The sequence below is a fragment of the Nelusetta ayraudi genome, unplaced genomic scaffold, assembly GCF_046127955.1.
Source record: "Nelusetta ayraudi isolate G7.1 ecotype Tasmania unplaced genomic scaffold, CSIRO-AGI_Nayr_v1 ptg000058l, whole genome shotgun sequence".
NCBI lineage: Eukaryota > Metazoa > Chordata > Actinopteri > Tetraodontiformes > Monacanthidae > Nelusetta > Nelusetta ayraudi.
The window spans coordinates 1,741,647-1,758,857 of record NW_027466108.1 but is presented as its reverse complement, the minus strand read 5'-3'; the positions used below and the strand labels follow the sequence as shown (position 1 = coordinate 1,758,857).

Below are 17,211 nucleotides of genomic sequence, written 5' to 3'. Positions count from 1 at the left end.
TCGTTTTGGTGAATCATTTTTGTGACTACAGAAGTTTGTAACAGGAGTTTCCGATAAGGCTTGAATGGATCACGGGGGTCTGTCCAGTGAGGGGACGGACTAAAAACCTCAGCAGGCTGCCCCCTGCTGGTATAAAACACGCGACACAACGTTCCGATCTCGAGATCCTAGTGATGGGATGGGACGCTAGTCTAACTAATAATCAGTCCCTTTTTTCGAGTTACGAGTAGTAACACTGCAATTACTTTTACATAAAACAATTTTGCTGCAGTTCCTAATGGGTTTATCCACTTCTTTTACCTTAGGACCATCATTTTCACAACTTGCGTTTGTGTAATGCTAACAAGCTTGAGCAGCGAGGTTGACCTTTTGATCTCAAGCAAAATTAAACTGACTTTTTTCTGCACAGTGGGGCCTATTAAACGTCATGTCATCAATTCTTCCTGGAAAAGTACTGAAATGAATGTCTTTGGATCTTTACTTATGTAGATTTTAAACAGTAAAGGAATTTTCAATAAACAGAGCAATCTTTATCATTGTACATCCATTTTGCAACGACAACACTGAAAGGGCTCCCTTCGTTGCTGCCTAATGTCCACCAATTTTACTGTAAAGCATGTTGTCAATAGCATTAGATTTCCCATGGAGATGACATCGAGAATGTGCCAGCACCCATTAACTGAGGGTGCAGGTTGTGTTGTTGACAACCAGCTGCTTAGTTAAGGCACAACTAGGTCTCCAGGTTTCCTAAAGTGCTACAGCTTCAGCAACCCCCAATAACACCTAACACAAGCTGAGGGATAGATAGAAAAACAAATCTGACAGTAAAGATCACTGCAATGACAAGAAGTACAGGAAGAACATTTCCCATAAAAACACACATGATAATGAGATGCTCGTCAAATACAATTTATTTGCTATATCCATGTTATAACCTTTATTATTCATACTAATATTGTTATTTTATATATATATGTTTTGTATTGAAATATGCTATACAATAATAATCTAATCAATTAAAGTGACCACTACAAAAAGATCATCTGAAAAGCCAAAATAACGGCACAATGTTCTAGTTGTATCAGGAGTTTGACAAATGACCGATGATGAGAAAAGCTTATGAAAAGAAATATAAAGAGCATGTCCGGTATAAATATTAGATATCAAAAGAAAAGTCAAAGAAAGACATCTTGTGCGTAAGACAAGCAAGTTGTGACAACAAAAGAAAAGGTTAAAATAACCTGACAGATTGTGATCCTGACATGGGTCTTGGTCCATCAGGATGTTTTTGCCCACATAACCAGCACATATTCAGACCTGAGGGTTTAATGTAGCACCCAGTGACTTAGTGGTTTTTTACAACAGTCTTCACTACACTTGACTTGACACAGACCACAGGCTTCAAAGAAAATTTCATATTGTTATTCATTTGGGACATATTTTCATTTTGATGTGCAGGCCATATAACATATAAGACATAAGAGCCATGCCTCATTCGTGGTATGCAGTTAGCTAGGAGTCCGCAGTTATACAAATTATTTGTTCTCTCTCACTCAGCATTAAAGGGCAACTCATCTCAGGATACCACAAACACAAATATACAGTAAAGTTCAGAAAATAAAGACAGCCACATGTGTTGACCTATTGTGAGCAAGAGGGTGAGGACGAAGAAACGTTCATCCTAAATGTGCTGAAATACCTGCAGGAATAATTCATTGAAAGATTAAGAGATTTGACACATCTTACTTAAATGAATGCATTTATGTGTGTTTCATTTTCTCACATTCAATTCAAATTATGAAAAAGAAAAAGGTGTGTTTACAAGGTTAACAATACAGTGGCATTAGTGGTAGAAATCTCAAGTAGGGCACAAAGTTGCTGTCACATTAGTATGTTAATTATGATTATATAAAAAGACACATCAAAAAAAGATCTGATTTAGGTACTCAATAGGATTTGTATTAAGTCCATACATCATTATATGTATGTCTTAAAAACTGATGAAAAAAAGAAAACCTTGACGATAGTTACTGGACCAAGAAGGAATAATGTTTTGTACCAAAAGCGACGAAGTGAAGTTCACCGACGACTACGATAAGACGGCACTAGAACTTCAAGCTGTAATCTGAAGTATGAGCTGTGCAAACAGTTTCAAAGTAGAGGAAGCCTGCTTGGTTTTTGGTCAACAATCCACAGTACCAGACTTTAACGTAGTTACAAGAACTGCTGACCGAGCCTCAAATTAAATCCTGGTGTATCCGACTGTAACATTCATTGTACCACTTTGAAACACAGACCGCAAGAGTGGGGAAAAAGACGATTTCAAAACAGATAGTTGCAGATTTTTCTAGGTGGCATCTCTGATTGATACAGTGTTCATTTTGTGCCCAAGTCTCTCTTCAATACATTTATCATTTGGCAACAATGGCACAGCTAGCTAACTGTCAGTTTGTTTCATACAGATTCAGACAGTACAGTGACCACTGACACGTGCAAACTTTGAGTTTATTACAATAAAAAAAATAGTAGTAAAAAAAAAAAGTAACTTGGAAATAAAAAAAAAAACGCAAAATGACAGAATGCAGAGTGAGAGACCCAAAGCCAAAGCCAAAGCCTTGTGGAGAGAAGTTGGTTTCCAGAAGGTCCAGTCCAGGTTGTAGAAAGGCTGGGTGGGTCTCCATTAAGAGCAATGGACCACGTCTGAAGGCAGCCAAAAAAAAATAAAAATAAAGTGGCATAGCGACTTAGCCACTTGCATTTACTCCACCATGTCTGTGTCGTTATGGAATTCTTCCATTCTCACATTTTTTTACTATATGCACACTATGTGCCATTTTCATCATGATTTTTTTTTTTTTTTTTGAAAAAAGAAAAAAAAAACGGCAAAAGAGCAAGGTGTGTACTCCTCAAGTTCACAGCTGCAACACATGGAATGTATGGTCTGCAAGAGGCCCAGGCAAATGGGGAGAGGTGCTTCATGCTTCAATGAGAGAAGCGTCAAGTGTTCATGAAACTGGTACTCACTCAACAGACAAAAAAAACAACTCACTTGCCCCCAGGGGTTGCAGAAAAAAAAGACGTGTATGTAAAATAAAATAAAAAAGCCAACAAAAAAAGTTTTTTCCTCTCCCTCCTCCATCGTGTAGTTCCCCCCCCACTCCTCTACAAGTTCGCCAACTCATGTGCGACAAACTGTTTGAGCCTCTCCAGGTACTGTCCGTAGAGCTCCACGTCATTGTGTCCGGCGCCCTCCACCCACAGTGGCTCCACGGGGCGCTGGCAGCGCTCGTACAGCGCCACGCCGTGGGAGAAGTCGATGACCTCGTCCTCCGTGCCGTGGATCACAAGGACCGGCGATGTAACCTTGGAAATTTTGTCGATGCTGCAAAAAGGGGGAACACAGGAGGGATTTTTATATATATATAGACATTTACTGTATATAAATAAAATAAGGAATCAAGCAGAAAAATCTGAATTGGGTTTATAAGTTGTGATAAAAGTGTCTAGTGTCTTGTTTACATTTAGATTTGTCGTTTTTAAAATTATGTTGTTTTTACATTCTGTATATAATTTAGTATATTTTTTATTTAGCATATTTTTGTGTGTGTATATATATACATATATACATATATATGTATAAATATATATATATGTATATTTTTTAATTTTCTTTCCTAAACTTAGTCCCTTATTTGGCATTTTGTGGACAGAAAATGAAGAATTTCATTGCATAGGGAAACTTGTTTCTTTACTGTGCATATGGTAATAAACGTTTTGAATCTTGACTCTACAGTAGGGGACTGGAAGGCTAGTCTACCAAATTGCCACCAGATGGAGCTGTGATTTTTGTTTTTAGACACGGACTCATTTACAGAGAAATGCACCCAAGGTTGACACAAAAATCTAAATTTTAAGGTCAATTATAGCAAACTTGCCTGAGTGCTTACCTAATATATAATGTATTATTATTATTATTATTATAATTATAATTATAATTATTATCATTATTATTATTATTATTAGCATTAGTAGTTATAGTAGTAGTAGTAGTAGCATCATTATTATTATTATTATCATTATTATTATTATTATTATTAGCAGTATTATTGTACAGGAATGCAGTGTGTGTCTGTGGATTTGCGGAGCGACTCTCTGCTCGGCACTCACTTTGGAAAGGCGTCGAAGCAGTAGGTCTTCTTGGTGTCGGGGAAGGCCACCCTCATGCCGGACATGAGCGGGGAGTGGAGGACGACGGCAGCGCTCTCATAGCGGGAAGCCAGGTCCACTGATGGCACAGTGCCAATGCTCTGGCCGTACACAATCACGTTCTCGGGTCGAATGCCGTACCTGTGAGCGGGGGGGGAGAGAACACAATATCTCCACGTCAGACATTTCGCCGGTTTATTTATATCCCATTATGCAAGGCGGCATGGTGAAAGCACCACAATATGCCGTCCGTTGGCGGGCGTCCAAACGGGCTTTCTAAATATTGCTCGGCTGAAGTGCCAGGATGTGGCGGGATTATTTTGTCGGCATTTATTGTGATGGAAAAATTGTGACGCGTCGTCTTTGTAATCACGAGTCTCTACGCTGGAGCGTTACGTAATAAGAACCCTGGCACAGCCAATTAGTTTCATCAAACTCATTTCCCCACCACATGCTGCTCCATAAGCAAACACACACCTGTGTGTGAACTGGGCCTTACTCATGGTCTATTATCGGCTTAAACGTCATGCCACACTGAGTCACTCATTAAACTGTTCCCTAAAACAAAGCGCACAAAGACGGTGGGGGGGGGGGGAGTGGAGTGGACAGCCGGGATCCGCAGCCTCTGAGCGCAGCCACTGCTGGGGTCTCGTGATGTCGAGGTGAGGAGGGCAGAGCGAGCAGCATCAGAGACACCGATACTGGATGGAGGGAAGGAGGAAGGAGGAAAGGGGGGGGGGGGCGGAGAACGAGGAAGAACATTCCGCAGCTGATTAGGGAGAACGTGACTGCGCTCCAGCGGCGAGCAGGCAGTCAGCTGATGACCTGGAATCCAGTCGGAGAACACTGCATGGCTGTCTGTGCAGCTGCACCGCCGCAGCCCAGCGCCGAGTAGAACAGCCAGCAGCAGCAGCAGCAGCAACCCGACTCAGACTCGGCTCCACTCTGATCTCATGAATAAAGTGCCGACGCCACGGTTAGAGGCTTAACATGACGCTGTGTGTCACAGCGCTCCTGTGATAAATAGCGATTAGCGCAGGCGTGGGCAAACTACGGCCCGTGGGCCAAATGCGGACCCGTTAAGATTTTTAATCCGGCCCGACGAACTTGAAGAAATCATATTGTTAGTAAATGAGGAATAAAATAAAGCTGTACATAATCTATTTTTTTCAGTGTTTTAAGAGTCATTTCAAGAAAGACCTAAACACTGTGAGGCACCAAAGACACACATTTTGTGTAACTTTGCTCCTGTTCATTTTCAATTGACGTTAAAACACATGTTTTCTACATATTCCATATGTGGCTCACCAAAACTCTCCATCCATCTGCTGCTGCTCCGGCACCCCTCTGAACCCATTGTGGGCCACCAGTCAAAAAGTTTGCCCACCCCTGACCTAAAAATGTCCTGGTTGAACTGTCCCAGTCTGTGTCTCTTGCTGCTAGTTTGCTAACTGTGTTTATATGTGACCTCTTTTTAACCACCTGTGATTAATGCACCCTCTTTTAAGCCCCTATTTAGACCCTTACAGCTTCATGCTTGTCCTGTCTATTTGCATGTGCTGAGATGTACTTATGGTTTATGTGTTTTTATTGTGCTTTTTTCAGCCTTCAGAAGGCTGTTCAGAACTTCACGGTAAAGGTACTACAAATGAAAACTATCTTCTGGTGTTTTATTAAAATATATATAATATATTTTTTTACTCCTAAGACGTGGATCACCAAAACACTCCATCCATCTGCTGCTGCTGCTCTCCGGCCCCTCTGTCAAATTTTAGAACCCACTGTGGCCCCACCAGTCAAACAGTTTGCCCAGCCCTGGCTCAGCGTCACATGACAAGGTGACCGACGCAGCTCGGCACGGCTGTATCGCCATGGGTAGCAAATCAAGTCGCAGCACACCTCTGCAAGACTAACAATCGCCTCTACTGTTGCCCTGAACTCAACACAGACAAGAGTCCTGTGTGCAAACACATTAATTTGCAGCAGGGCAGCAACTGTTTGCCGTTGGTGCGTCGGCTGGATTTTCAGCACGCACCGGTGTTGAAAATAGTTGCGCGACATGAGACAGTGTGAATGCAGGCTGCTTGGTGTTGTACAGGGCAGGAATAAATCTTAGCGTTGGCAGGCAATGACTCCATTCTCTATTAAGCTTTTCATTTTGAGGGATTTATTTCTAATGGATTTTATCTGTCTTTTTCAGAATCATATCAGCCATGTATTGTAAGTACACATTATGTTTTATTTTGTTTTTATACTGTGCCATGCAGTCATATGCAGACATAGTCTGTGCTATATGTGAAACATGTAAAGATGTTTGTTTTGCACTGCTGAAGTGCAGGTTGTATATGTGAAGCTCCACCAGGCACTTTTAGAACAAGACAAATTTCCTTCAGTGCAATACAGTTGATCTAATCTAATCTAATCTAATCGAATTAAAGGCCAATTGCTACTGATGATATTTACAATGATCCATGCATCACACAGTCACACAACAAAAACACATACACGGCGATTCACTAAAAATCACTGAATTTGTTAATTAAGTTAACAGTTAAATTCCATTAAAAATGGCTGATCAATATTAGCTGCTGCTGAGTGGCGACTTGAGCGGTGTGCAACCCTGCCTTGACAGCAGGGAGAGGCTGCAGCAAACCCCCTGTGATCCTGAGTGCAGCAGGAAGCAGAAAATGGATGAAGGAATATTTGCCACTGTATCAATAGCCCAATGCAAGATGGTAGGGTCACATCAATACATCAATATCAATACTATAATAATTTGGTTTATCTGACAGACATTAGCTAAAAAGCAAAGCAATCTTTAGAAGTTTTTTTTCTCATATATTTTTGTATGAAACACAATTGAGGATGTTTAATTCTTAATGTTAAAAATGTTCTCAAGTTGGAGGTTAAAGGCAAGACTCTGGCTTTAAATATTAAATAGTATGTAAAAATCACAATGTTTTTGTAGGTTTTGACTTTAACAAACTCAAAACCTCCACAGTAAGAGTCAAGAGTCACTTTCTGTGACAAGGCTTGTTGTCAGAGAGCCCATCAGCGCAACGTGATGACATGTTGCTGTTATAATCACACTTTATTTTAGCTTTTAAGCAAATCTTTATCTGCATTTTTTTGTGCTTATCTCCTCTTCCCCTGGCTTATCTCCCAAGCGTTCTCGTCCATATCAGGCCACTTCAGCCTTGGCCATCCCAAGACATAAAAACAGTCAACACGTGAGGAGGACGCCACAATATAAAGCTTAGGTAATGTCAACGTTCGCAGGTTAAAGTGAAAACATGAAACCACCTTCGCCATCTCGATAAACAAAGTGTGAAAACAAAAAAAGCTTTTCCTGAAAGTGGCACACTTTCCCTGACAACTGGGCTTACTGCTCAACAAACACATCAGCTGTGGAAGCTGTCGACGGTGCTCTTTATACCATTTTATTTCCACCCATAACTCACATTGATTAGACTCATTTCAGAAGACAGGGCCGGACGAAGGCATCAGACAGACCACACACACGTCGAAACATGAGAAACAATTATCTCAGTATTGTCTGTAGTTGTCGCGCCTGATGTCGTACTTTCAAAATGTTTCGTGTGCTTTTTTCTGTTCTCTAATGTAAAAATTGGTCACATTGAACCCTCAACATTTAAGGGTTCAATGTTTTTTGGCTGCAGTTGTGACAATTACGTCAACAACAAACGTTAAAGCTTCTAAGACACATGCCTTTAATATAATCGAGGACATACAGTCGTGTGTACCTGCATATTATGACTGTTTAACCCAAAGGAAAGCAGATGTAGAAGTTTAAGCACAACTGCTCAACGGGCGGCTGTGCGGTTGGAAATCACATTCTGGCACACAATCGCTCTTTGGGCACGACTAGTGAATCACAAAAGCCTCCGTTAGCATACAAGACGTTCAGAAGATGTCATTTTAAATAAAAATGTTTCTTAACTTGAAACTTAACTTCCACATTTTAACCTTGTGGAATACACTTCAAAACAATCATATATTTAGTTTTTTCTAAGACGCTGTGAAAAAAAATTATGAAACACATAATCAATGCGTCATAATTATCTGCTAATAATTCTTAACCAAGCAGGGCGTGACAGAACTGCACGTAACAAAAGAAGAGCTAAACCTCTTCACTTGCATTTAGAGTTCATTTTCATGGAATTATCGTACATATGATGGCTGGATTAAGGCTGTAACAGTGGGGAAAGTGTAATAGCTATGTCATAGGCGTTACATAAAGGTGAGGTGAGAGTACCACTGGATAACAGCGGTTTGGCACGTGATGTACTTCACAGAAAATGTCTGGTAATGTTTTTATCTTCACTGTGTGGATCAGCGAAGTCGCCTACTGAGCCAAACTGCATGTTTAAAAACAAACGCTCAACACTACGAGCCTGACGCTCACGGGCACAAATATATGAACCCTCTAAATAATGCAAGGCTTGAACTGGTGACCCTCCACTTCAACAAGGTCAGACCCACCGACCAATCAAACCGCGGCTGCCTTGGCCTTTTCTCACACACGCTGAAAAGGTCCTCGGATGCACTAAAGATGTCAGAATTTTACTAAATCAGACTTACAAGGACCCGCCCCCTCACCCAGCCGGCCAATCGGCAAGCAATTTGCTCCTTTTCATTTCAGCTTGACCGGGCCTGACTGGACCGTGGGCAGCCATGCACCGCGGTTACACCCTTCCCCCCAGACCTTCATCAATTTGGAGTTCTGACACAGATCTGATCTGATCCATTATGCATCACATTCTTCCTTTTCTTTCTGGCTTGCTCCCCCTTGAATGCCCACCTCCTACTCCCCGAGGTCCAAAAACATTCTCATTGCATTGCAGCACATGCAAACATATTTTCAGGAAATCCCGAACACACGCCAAGGCATTTTTAAACAGACTTGTACGCCATCTGTGCAACATCAGGGGGCCCATCACTACTGTGCCCTAATGTGTAAAACCCTTTTAAATCTCTTTCTTGGTTATACCAATTTCACACGTTGGTCTAAAAAATAAATAGAGGAAGTGTCTTTTTGCTTGACGCAGAGGAATGAGGCTAGATTCCATACAGCAATTGGTCTTTATGTAATGTCATGTCTAAATGAATCTGTCTAACCTTCTCTGAGGTAATTGCACAGATAAGATAATTAACTTTTATTCTCTCCATTACTGTGTTTCCAAGACAAAGGTGGTTCCGATTGGCATCAATAAAGGTCAATGGGCAGGAAGTAATTTTTTTTTTCTGCTTGTTTTTATTGGCCGCACAGTAGGAAGACCTCAGGCTCAATGTTCACTGAGAATCAGTTGCTAGGCTACAGCTCAATATTAGGCTAGACTAAGACCGTGAGCCAACCTCCATCTCAGAGGGAAAAGAAAATGACACGGTGCCATTCCACTTAGTGGAGAGCTCGGGACAACCAGAGGAAGCGGGCTGAAGACCTCCGTCGGCTTTGCCAGCGACTCAAATTTTGACTTTAATAGCCCACATCTCCTCCCCCGCCCCCCTGTGATTTATGTCACAACACAGACGAAATAATCCACTTGTCAGAATGTGTCATCCCTGAGAGAGACAGCGGAGGCCGCGCGAGTGTCTCAACCTTCTGACTCATGGAATCGCTGACTCACATGGCCCACTTTCTGCTCAGGTGAACCAAGAGCCTCGCCCATCGCGCCAGAACAAATGAACTAAGGAGCCACTGAGGAGTTCCTTGGTCACACAATGGCAACAAACAAAGAGGTGGCGGTCCGGTGTTAGTGGGCACGCCCCACAAAAGTGAGCGCAACACGCAAGTGGAAGGAGAGAGACTTCGGCGTGGCTTCCTTCTTCACCGCCGTGCAGATGAGGCACAGCCAGTTAATGATTGGCCACGTGATGATTCAGGTCCATTCTTGGTTTAAAAGGGTAAAAATATCCAGTTGGATTGTATGTCTGCATTTTAATTAGTGGATTAGGAATGGGGAGCTGCATATAAATACATGAGAGACATGCAGATGATTAAACATGAAAAGCCGAAACTAACACTTGGCCCTGAAAACTCAAAAATCAACGGGTTTCAGACAACAGCAGAGGACCAAAACGTCTATGAAAGCACACATGTGCCATCCATTACACCCCTTTCAATTAGCATTTCAGTGATTGCGAACAAAGGACAACGCTCCACATTTGCATTCAACTGATTAGTCTGCACTAAAACTATTATTCATTCAATGATTAGTTTTTTGGTCAAATGACATTAATGGAAATCAAAGTGTTCTGCTAAGGACAAGACGTTTGGAGGCCTCAACAGAATTTTGCCACAAGGGAGTTGATGTGTGGCAATGCGATTAAAGCATTCTCAAGAAATCCTGTGAGAACGAAACCCTCAGCAAGTCAACAACCTTAAAATAAAAAAAGAGAGAGAACGTCACCCACGATCAATCTTTACACTTGTGACTAAACCTTAGAAAGCATGCAAAATGAGCATCCTGCGAATTTGGACTTTTCCAAAAGATGTGTTAAGACAAGCTGGCAGTTGGACTTTCAGTTCAGTTCCTGAGAGAGCTATGAGCTAACCTATGAGCTAACCTACAGTACGGTCTTACTTAAGCCATCACCATGCTGTTGGTGACAAAAAGACATCTACCATCTGCGGTCCGAGTGCCACACCCCAACATACGAGTTCCTTTTGCGCAACTAACCAGCATGGGATTACATAACGCTGCTGCCCTTCCTAAAACCTTGTGAATCCGTTTTTTCGAATGTGCCATTAGCACGTCGTCTCACAAGACACGCAGCAGAAATAAGAGGAGCCCAGCGAGGCTCTCTGCTCTAACGTGATCCGTGTCCTGTTCTGCATCAGCAGACTGGGAATCCCTCGATGAACTGGCACGACCAGTTGGCACTCAGACTTGCAACATGTCTCCTTGCAGCGCTAAGAGTAGTGGCACAGTCATAAATGTATTACCGGCAGGAAAAAAAAATGACATAACAGGGAGGGTGGTTTTCAAATATCATAAATATTGCGTAATGATTCCTTTTTGGATATTCTGTGGAAGGGATAAAACCCAATAAAAGTGGATATTAATAAGTGTTTTGAATCTATTGAGTGGGGACTTCAGGATTTAACTCGCACACCGCAAAGGTTATCAAAGGTCTCAGTATCTATCTCATAACCCCTTGTTATTTCCAATACCATAGTCTGCATCATAATTCCTTTTTTTTGCAGATTTTTACATTCTACGATAATGTAAAAGCATGGCATAGACGTACAAAAAGAGAAACACGCAGGCAGGCAGGCAGGCAGGCAGGCAATCGAAAGAAGGACCCAAGAGGCAACAGACAACAAAGCAAGTGTGTTGAGTTTCCGTAAACATCAAACAAGGTCATATGACACAGCCTCATTTCATCGTGACAGGCTTTCATTCCTGCTGAGTAGAGCAATCTGAATCTGTTCCACTTCCTGGCTGAATTAGAAATCAAAAACAATATTCATCAACACCTCAATGAAGAGTTGCTAGCACCTTCAGTGACGCTGCGTTCTGGAAAGGCGGAGAAAACAAAAGGAGTCCTTACTAGCAGGCTATAGATAGACACACAATGGTAAAAATGGTAAAATTTATTCTCTAAAAAAGCAAAACAAAGGCACCGATCAAGGATCTTTTGGCCATTCCGATGATGGCGAAAGAGTGAAAATGCAGGTTGACACATTAAAAGTCGAGCAAATCCGTCTGTCGCTATGCCACTAAACACACAAGAGAAGGCTGCCAGGTCTCAGCATTGAAAGTAATGAACTGTGCTGTAACCAAAACACACACACACATACACACACGCACGCACGCACACACACACACACACAGACAGATCATGTAGCTACTAGAAAAGCAGGTTCTTGACAGCAGTGGCGTATTTCCTGTATGCAGAACATCTATGATCAAGAGTTTCCTGTTTAACTTGCCAACTTCCTTATTTGAAAATGGCCTGTATTTATAAAAAACAACACGACACGTACCGCTGAATGACATGTGGAGTCAGATGTGAGACGAGTGTTGAGAGGCGCACAAAAGCGAATGTTGCCAGTGTTAAATCTCTGCAGTGTGCGACACCCTTTGCCACAAAGAGTGAACCACGTCAGCGCTGAAGCACTGAAGCACTGAAGCACTCCAAATGAGCAGCACTGAGCTTGTGGATAATTTACACTTCCTTTCAGCGCTTCCCAGCCGTTAAAACGTTTCTGAAGCAGACGTCCCTGTCTTCTGTCTTGGTCATTTGTTTGCCTTGAGGGAGGAAGTGGACGCAAGCGGACCCACTGATGGTCCTCTTTACCTCTCAGCAAAAAACAAATGTGAACAGTATAGACGCACACATGCAATGTGCTCAATTTCTGTATTCAGAAAAGGTGCGTTGCTATTTGTGTTCTCGGTCACAGTCGAAGCGGCCGGGGGACAGATGTCATGGGCGCATCAAGTGTGTGCTTAAAGCTTAAACAAGCCTTTCTCAATTGGTCAGCTAGGTTCTCGAAATGAGTCATAGAACGCACCCCTCAAACTAGGGATGTTAACAATTAATCGACTATTGATTAATTGTCGATTAAGAATTTAATCGATTAAATTAAATTAGTTGCAATTAATTGAATATTATTTACACGGGTAGTTGATATCATTATAACAGTGTAGTGGCAGGAAAGAGCAATTCACCTGTAGATAATGTGATGGTCATAACATACCTAGAACAAGTTACTTTTAAGCAACTTTAAAAAAAAAAAAAAAAGTTGGAAATGTGACCCATTAGAAGTCAACTTAAAGTCAGAGGTTGAATCTTGAGCGCGTTTTTACTGTTCTCTAATGTGAAAATTGGTCACATTAGACCCTCAACATTATTTAAGGGTTAAATAGTGTGTTCCTTACACATTTTTCAAGGAAAAATCACCGCTTATCAATTAATCGTTAATCGATCGTGAAGGTCAATCAGCTAACGAGTAATGAATTAATCGATAATTTGCATCCCGACCTCAAAGTCTCAAATATTAGATTAGTGCTGTGTAGCCAAACAATGATTTGTCAAAACACCTACAAATCACAAACTAATTATACACCGAGGCGCATAAAATAAAATTCTCATTTAAATTATGCGGACAGCTCATATGGCCCCTATTGTCTTAAAAGGCTTTCAGGACAATATCTTTAAACAAGTAACTCTACAAATATAATGAAACACTATAACGCACAGTGAAACCTTTTCAACTCACGATGATAAAACAAATAGCATGGCAGAGCGATAGAATACCGGTCTGCCCCACAGAGCAGAAAGATGTAGCGAAGCACCCACTCACGCCTACATGTGGGTGGCCGGCATAGCAGAGCAGGTGTGCTCTTTATGATCACCCACTAGCACATCTTGTTATCACTACGACGCCATTCTTCGTCATTTCCAGCCAGCATCTGAATCAGCCCTGATGTAACCATCCTTCCAACGTGACTTTCTTCTCCCATGTCTGACTTCTTATTCAGCCTCTATGACAGGGGTGGGCAAACGTTTTGACTGGTGGGGCCACAATGGGTTCCAAAATGTTCCAAAACCGCCTCGTAGGTAGACAAAAATGGCATGTAGAAAACATGTCGCTTTAATGTCAATTGAAAATGATCAAAGGTGTTACAACAAAATCGATGTCTTAGAAGCCCCATGGTATTTAGCTCTTTATTGAAATGACTCTTAAAACACTGAAAAAAATGGATGAACTCCAGCTATTTTATGACTTACTGACTATTAATATAATTTCTTCAAGTTCAGTGGGCCGGATTAAGAATCTGAATGGGCCGCATATGGCCCCAGGACCTTAGTTTGCCCGGTCCTGCTCTATGGCCTTGGGCTGTTTTTTTTTTTTAAATCAAGGTATTTTTCAAGTATTCAAAGTAGTATTGCTGCTTTGTGCCATGACTGAAGTGTACTGATTACAAATCATTGATTTGGCAAACTAAAATGATTCCCATCCGCCGTCTGTCCATCCATCCATCCATCCATCCTAATTACTCCTTACCGTGACCGGAGAGCCTGCCAAGCGGCATCCACATCGGCGTACAGGTTCTTCTCGGAGGGTTTTCCCGAGCTGGCCCCGTAACCCGAGTAGTCGTAGGAGAAGATGTTGCAGTTGATCCGCGAGCCCAGGCCGATGTAGAAGCTGCTCATCTGGCCCAAGTCCACGGCGTTCCCGTGGGAGAACAGCAGCGTGTAGCGGGCGCTGGGCGAGCAGCGGACAAACATGCAGGCAATGCGGTTCCCTCTGGAGGTGCGGGTCATGAAACACTCGATGGAGTCCTTCTCGCGCGACGAGTACTGCCAGTCGGCGCGCTCGGAGAGGTGCAGCGTCCAGCGGCTGCCGCTGTCGTCAGACATGAGGCTGTAGGTGGGCTCCGGGGGCAGGAAGGCCAGCTTGGAGGCGATCTTGCTGGGGCACGGCGGGCAGCAGAAGAGGCAACACAGCTCGCTGAGGGATAGGTGGTTCATCCTAAAATCGCTGACAGGGAGAGTGAAGGTTTAAAAATAAAAGAATCGGATCTGGAACCTCGGTTCAAGTGGAGGACTGAGACAAAGGTTTAAGGTCCCGTCAAACAAGATCACAGCTGTTTTCGCACAACTGTGCCTAATTGGTCACGGCATCCCAGCGGACTGATCACAAGGAAATACCACAAGAGAAAATTGATGCATCGGGACTTTTGGAATGGATGAGCAGAAAAACACACGCCAACTGTTTACTTTCCCACAAAATCTAAAAATGCCTCTCAGTCACTTACTGGCTCTAAACAAAAACCATGCAAGAGGTGCTTATACTTCCAAACAACATCTCTTACTTTAGAACACTTGAGATGGAACAAGTGTGTTCTCATGCTAAGATGTTGTCTCATTATTCCACCAGTGACTTACAACTATTAGGAAGCACATGAATATCAAATGCCCCAGAGAGAAGACACTTTTGTATCACTCGGCTTTTCGTTGGCCTCTCGAATCATGCAATGAATGGTTAGAAGATCACTTCCACGCAAAGGCATAGCACTGATTTAAGTCTGGGGCTATTGCGCTTGTTTTTCAGTTTTCATAAAGAAAGAGCTTCATCGGTCAAGAGTGGACAAGGTCCGGCACTCACCTGGATTGGCACCGCAAGCATACGACTCAGACCCTTAAAAGACTTCTTTGTTTTTATCCTGCACCCACCTGAGGCCACGTTCTACATTTTTTGATGCATTGGAGTAACAGGCCGGCACGGAAGGTAGTCGGACAGGGCTTTCTAATTCATCTCCACATAACTACACATGCCCTTTCGAATTAGGACACGGCGGATCACCGCCAGGTCCCACAGATTAGGTGGACTGTATTTACAGTGGAGACAGGACAGTTCATAAAGGATACAAAGCTGTTGTATTGCTACAATTGCGAATCCTAAAGTATGCAACACAAACACAATTCTATGTCCTATTTTTAACCCCGACCACACATTGTTATCTCATGTTTCAGGTTGCGTCTCATTCCAGTTAGTACTATGAATATGAGGAGGCACGTACATAGCCAATGTTGCAGAGAGAAGCTGCATTTCTTTAAGTCGGCTTCTTGTTGCACTGCTCCTCACTGCCAATGGAAGATCCACATCTCCCCTCATGTCAACAAATGGGAAGTTTTTGCAACAATATCAGGAGGCTAACCCTGTATTAGACCTGTCATATAATCTGTGTTTTCTTCCTGCAAGCATGGCTTCACATCACGGCAGGTGCCTGCATTGCAAAAGGGCTGTTTGTACTCGAGATGATCCTGGCGAATCCTTTACACACTACTAATTACGTTGCCACTTATGCATCAAAGGAGGAGCGTGCGGGCGGGCTGCAAAATACAGAGTCAATGCTATTTTCTTCGCATTTCCCCCCCTCAAACAGTCCATAATCTCCGGGTCGCAGAGACAGAATGGAGCCCCGGCAGCGGTTTTCTGGAAAATGGTGGGGATGTTTGCAGAGATTGTGATAATTCTGTTTTAACAACCACTGGCTCTGATCTTCTAAGACACGGTCGGCATTCCAAACACGATGGGCTAATCGAGAACACAGCGGCATGCATGCAGGTGAGTTTGTAAATTGACACAAATGAGGGAAGTGGCATTGTCCTACCTGGACACAAGCTGGACGGAAGATTTTTTTTTTCTCTCTCTCTCTCTCTCTCTCTCTCTCTCTCTCTCTCTCTCTCTCTCTCTCTCTCTCTCTCTCTCTCTCTCTCTCTCTCTCTCTCTCTCTCTCTCTCTCTCTCTCCTCAAGTCGATGGGAGAGCGTTGCCAACGAAGGTCAGGTGTATCTTCGAACCAAGTCAGCTAATTTGTCTTCTTCTCGACGCCGGCAGCTTGACGCGACTATCCTCGGCCAGATTATCCTCCGTTCTGTGTCCTATTTGTAAAGCGATGTTACTTTGCGCGTGTATATCCCTCCTGGCACCACAGCTGTGGATTTACTAATAGCTAGCAGTCCTCCAGTCAGGTCCGCCTCCAATAAACTGTCCTTTCTTTTGCCTCTGCTCGGTTTCTTTCAACATGCGAGTCCGTCTGACAACGACAGAGGTGTAGAGAAAACGCTAAAATTTATACAGCAACATTGACACATACGGGAGGGGGGCAAACACGAGAAAAGTCTCAGAAGAGCGTCCTACTGTTCTCTGCCAAATCACTTCCCTCCGGAACATCACTGTCGGTGCTTTCGTTTACTAAATGTTCGCTCTGCTTATTGACTGTGTTTCTAGGGAAGGCTATGGGTGTGGTTGACACATTGCTGCACCAATAGCCATCGGTACGATGAAATGGACCCTCCAATGGGAGCCCGGAAACATGGTTATGGGCGTTCCGTGTTGACGCCTTCAATGCACTCCCAGGGGAGTTCATCTTTTGATTGGCATTTAGCTGAACCAATTAGAAACTACAACAGTGAGGCAAAGACCAATTAGCGTCAAGAAACTTCCACTTTTAGATTCGTGATGTTA

At 42.8% G+C, this 17,211-nt stretch overlaps 1 protein-coding gene across 4 annotated transcripts; it reads right to left on the bottom strand.

Annotated features, from left to right (window-relative positions):
- Positions 1-888: 888 nt before the first annotated feature.
- abhd17b (abhydrolase domain containing 17B, depalmitoylase) lies at positions 889-16,961 on the bottom strand. Of its 4 annotated transcripts, XM_076038902.1 has the most exons (5): positions 16,885-16,961; positions 16,356-16,780; positions 14,243-14,719; positions 4,168-4,347; positions 889-3,382 (listed from the first exon to the last, which is right to left on the bottom strand). In XM_076038902.1, the coding sequence occupies exons 3-5, from the start codon at positions 14,707-14,709 to the stop codon at positions 3,163-3,165; spliced, it is 867 nt and encodes a 288-aa protein (XP_075895017.1). In that variant the 5' UTR covers positions 14,710-14,719; positions 16,356-16,780; positions 16,885-16,961; the 3' UTR covers positions 889-3,162. The 4 variants fall into 4 exon arrangements, with proteins under 4 accessions (XP_075895017.1, XP_075895015.1, XP_075895016.1 ...); XM_076038900.1 differs by having other exon boundaries at positions 16,356-16,951; XM_076038901.1 differs by having other exon boundaries at positions 14,243-14,710; positions 16,356-16,951.
- Between the last annotated feature and the right edge of the window lie 250 nt (positions 16,962-17,211).

Coding starts and splice junctions, on each gene's coding strand:
- abhd17b (XM_076038902.1), bottom strand. CDS start 14,709: ATGAACCACCTATCCCTCAGCGAGCTGTGTTGCCTCTTCTGCTGCCCG. Junction 4,348..14,242: donor TGGCAGGCTCTCCGGTCACG/GTAAGGAGTAAT, acceptor CCCCGCTCACAG/GTACGGCATTCGACCCGAGA. Junction 3,383..4,167: donor TGCTTCGACGCCTTTCCAAA/GTGAGTGCCGAG, acceptor CCCTTTTTGCAG/CATCGACAAAATTTCCAAGG.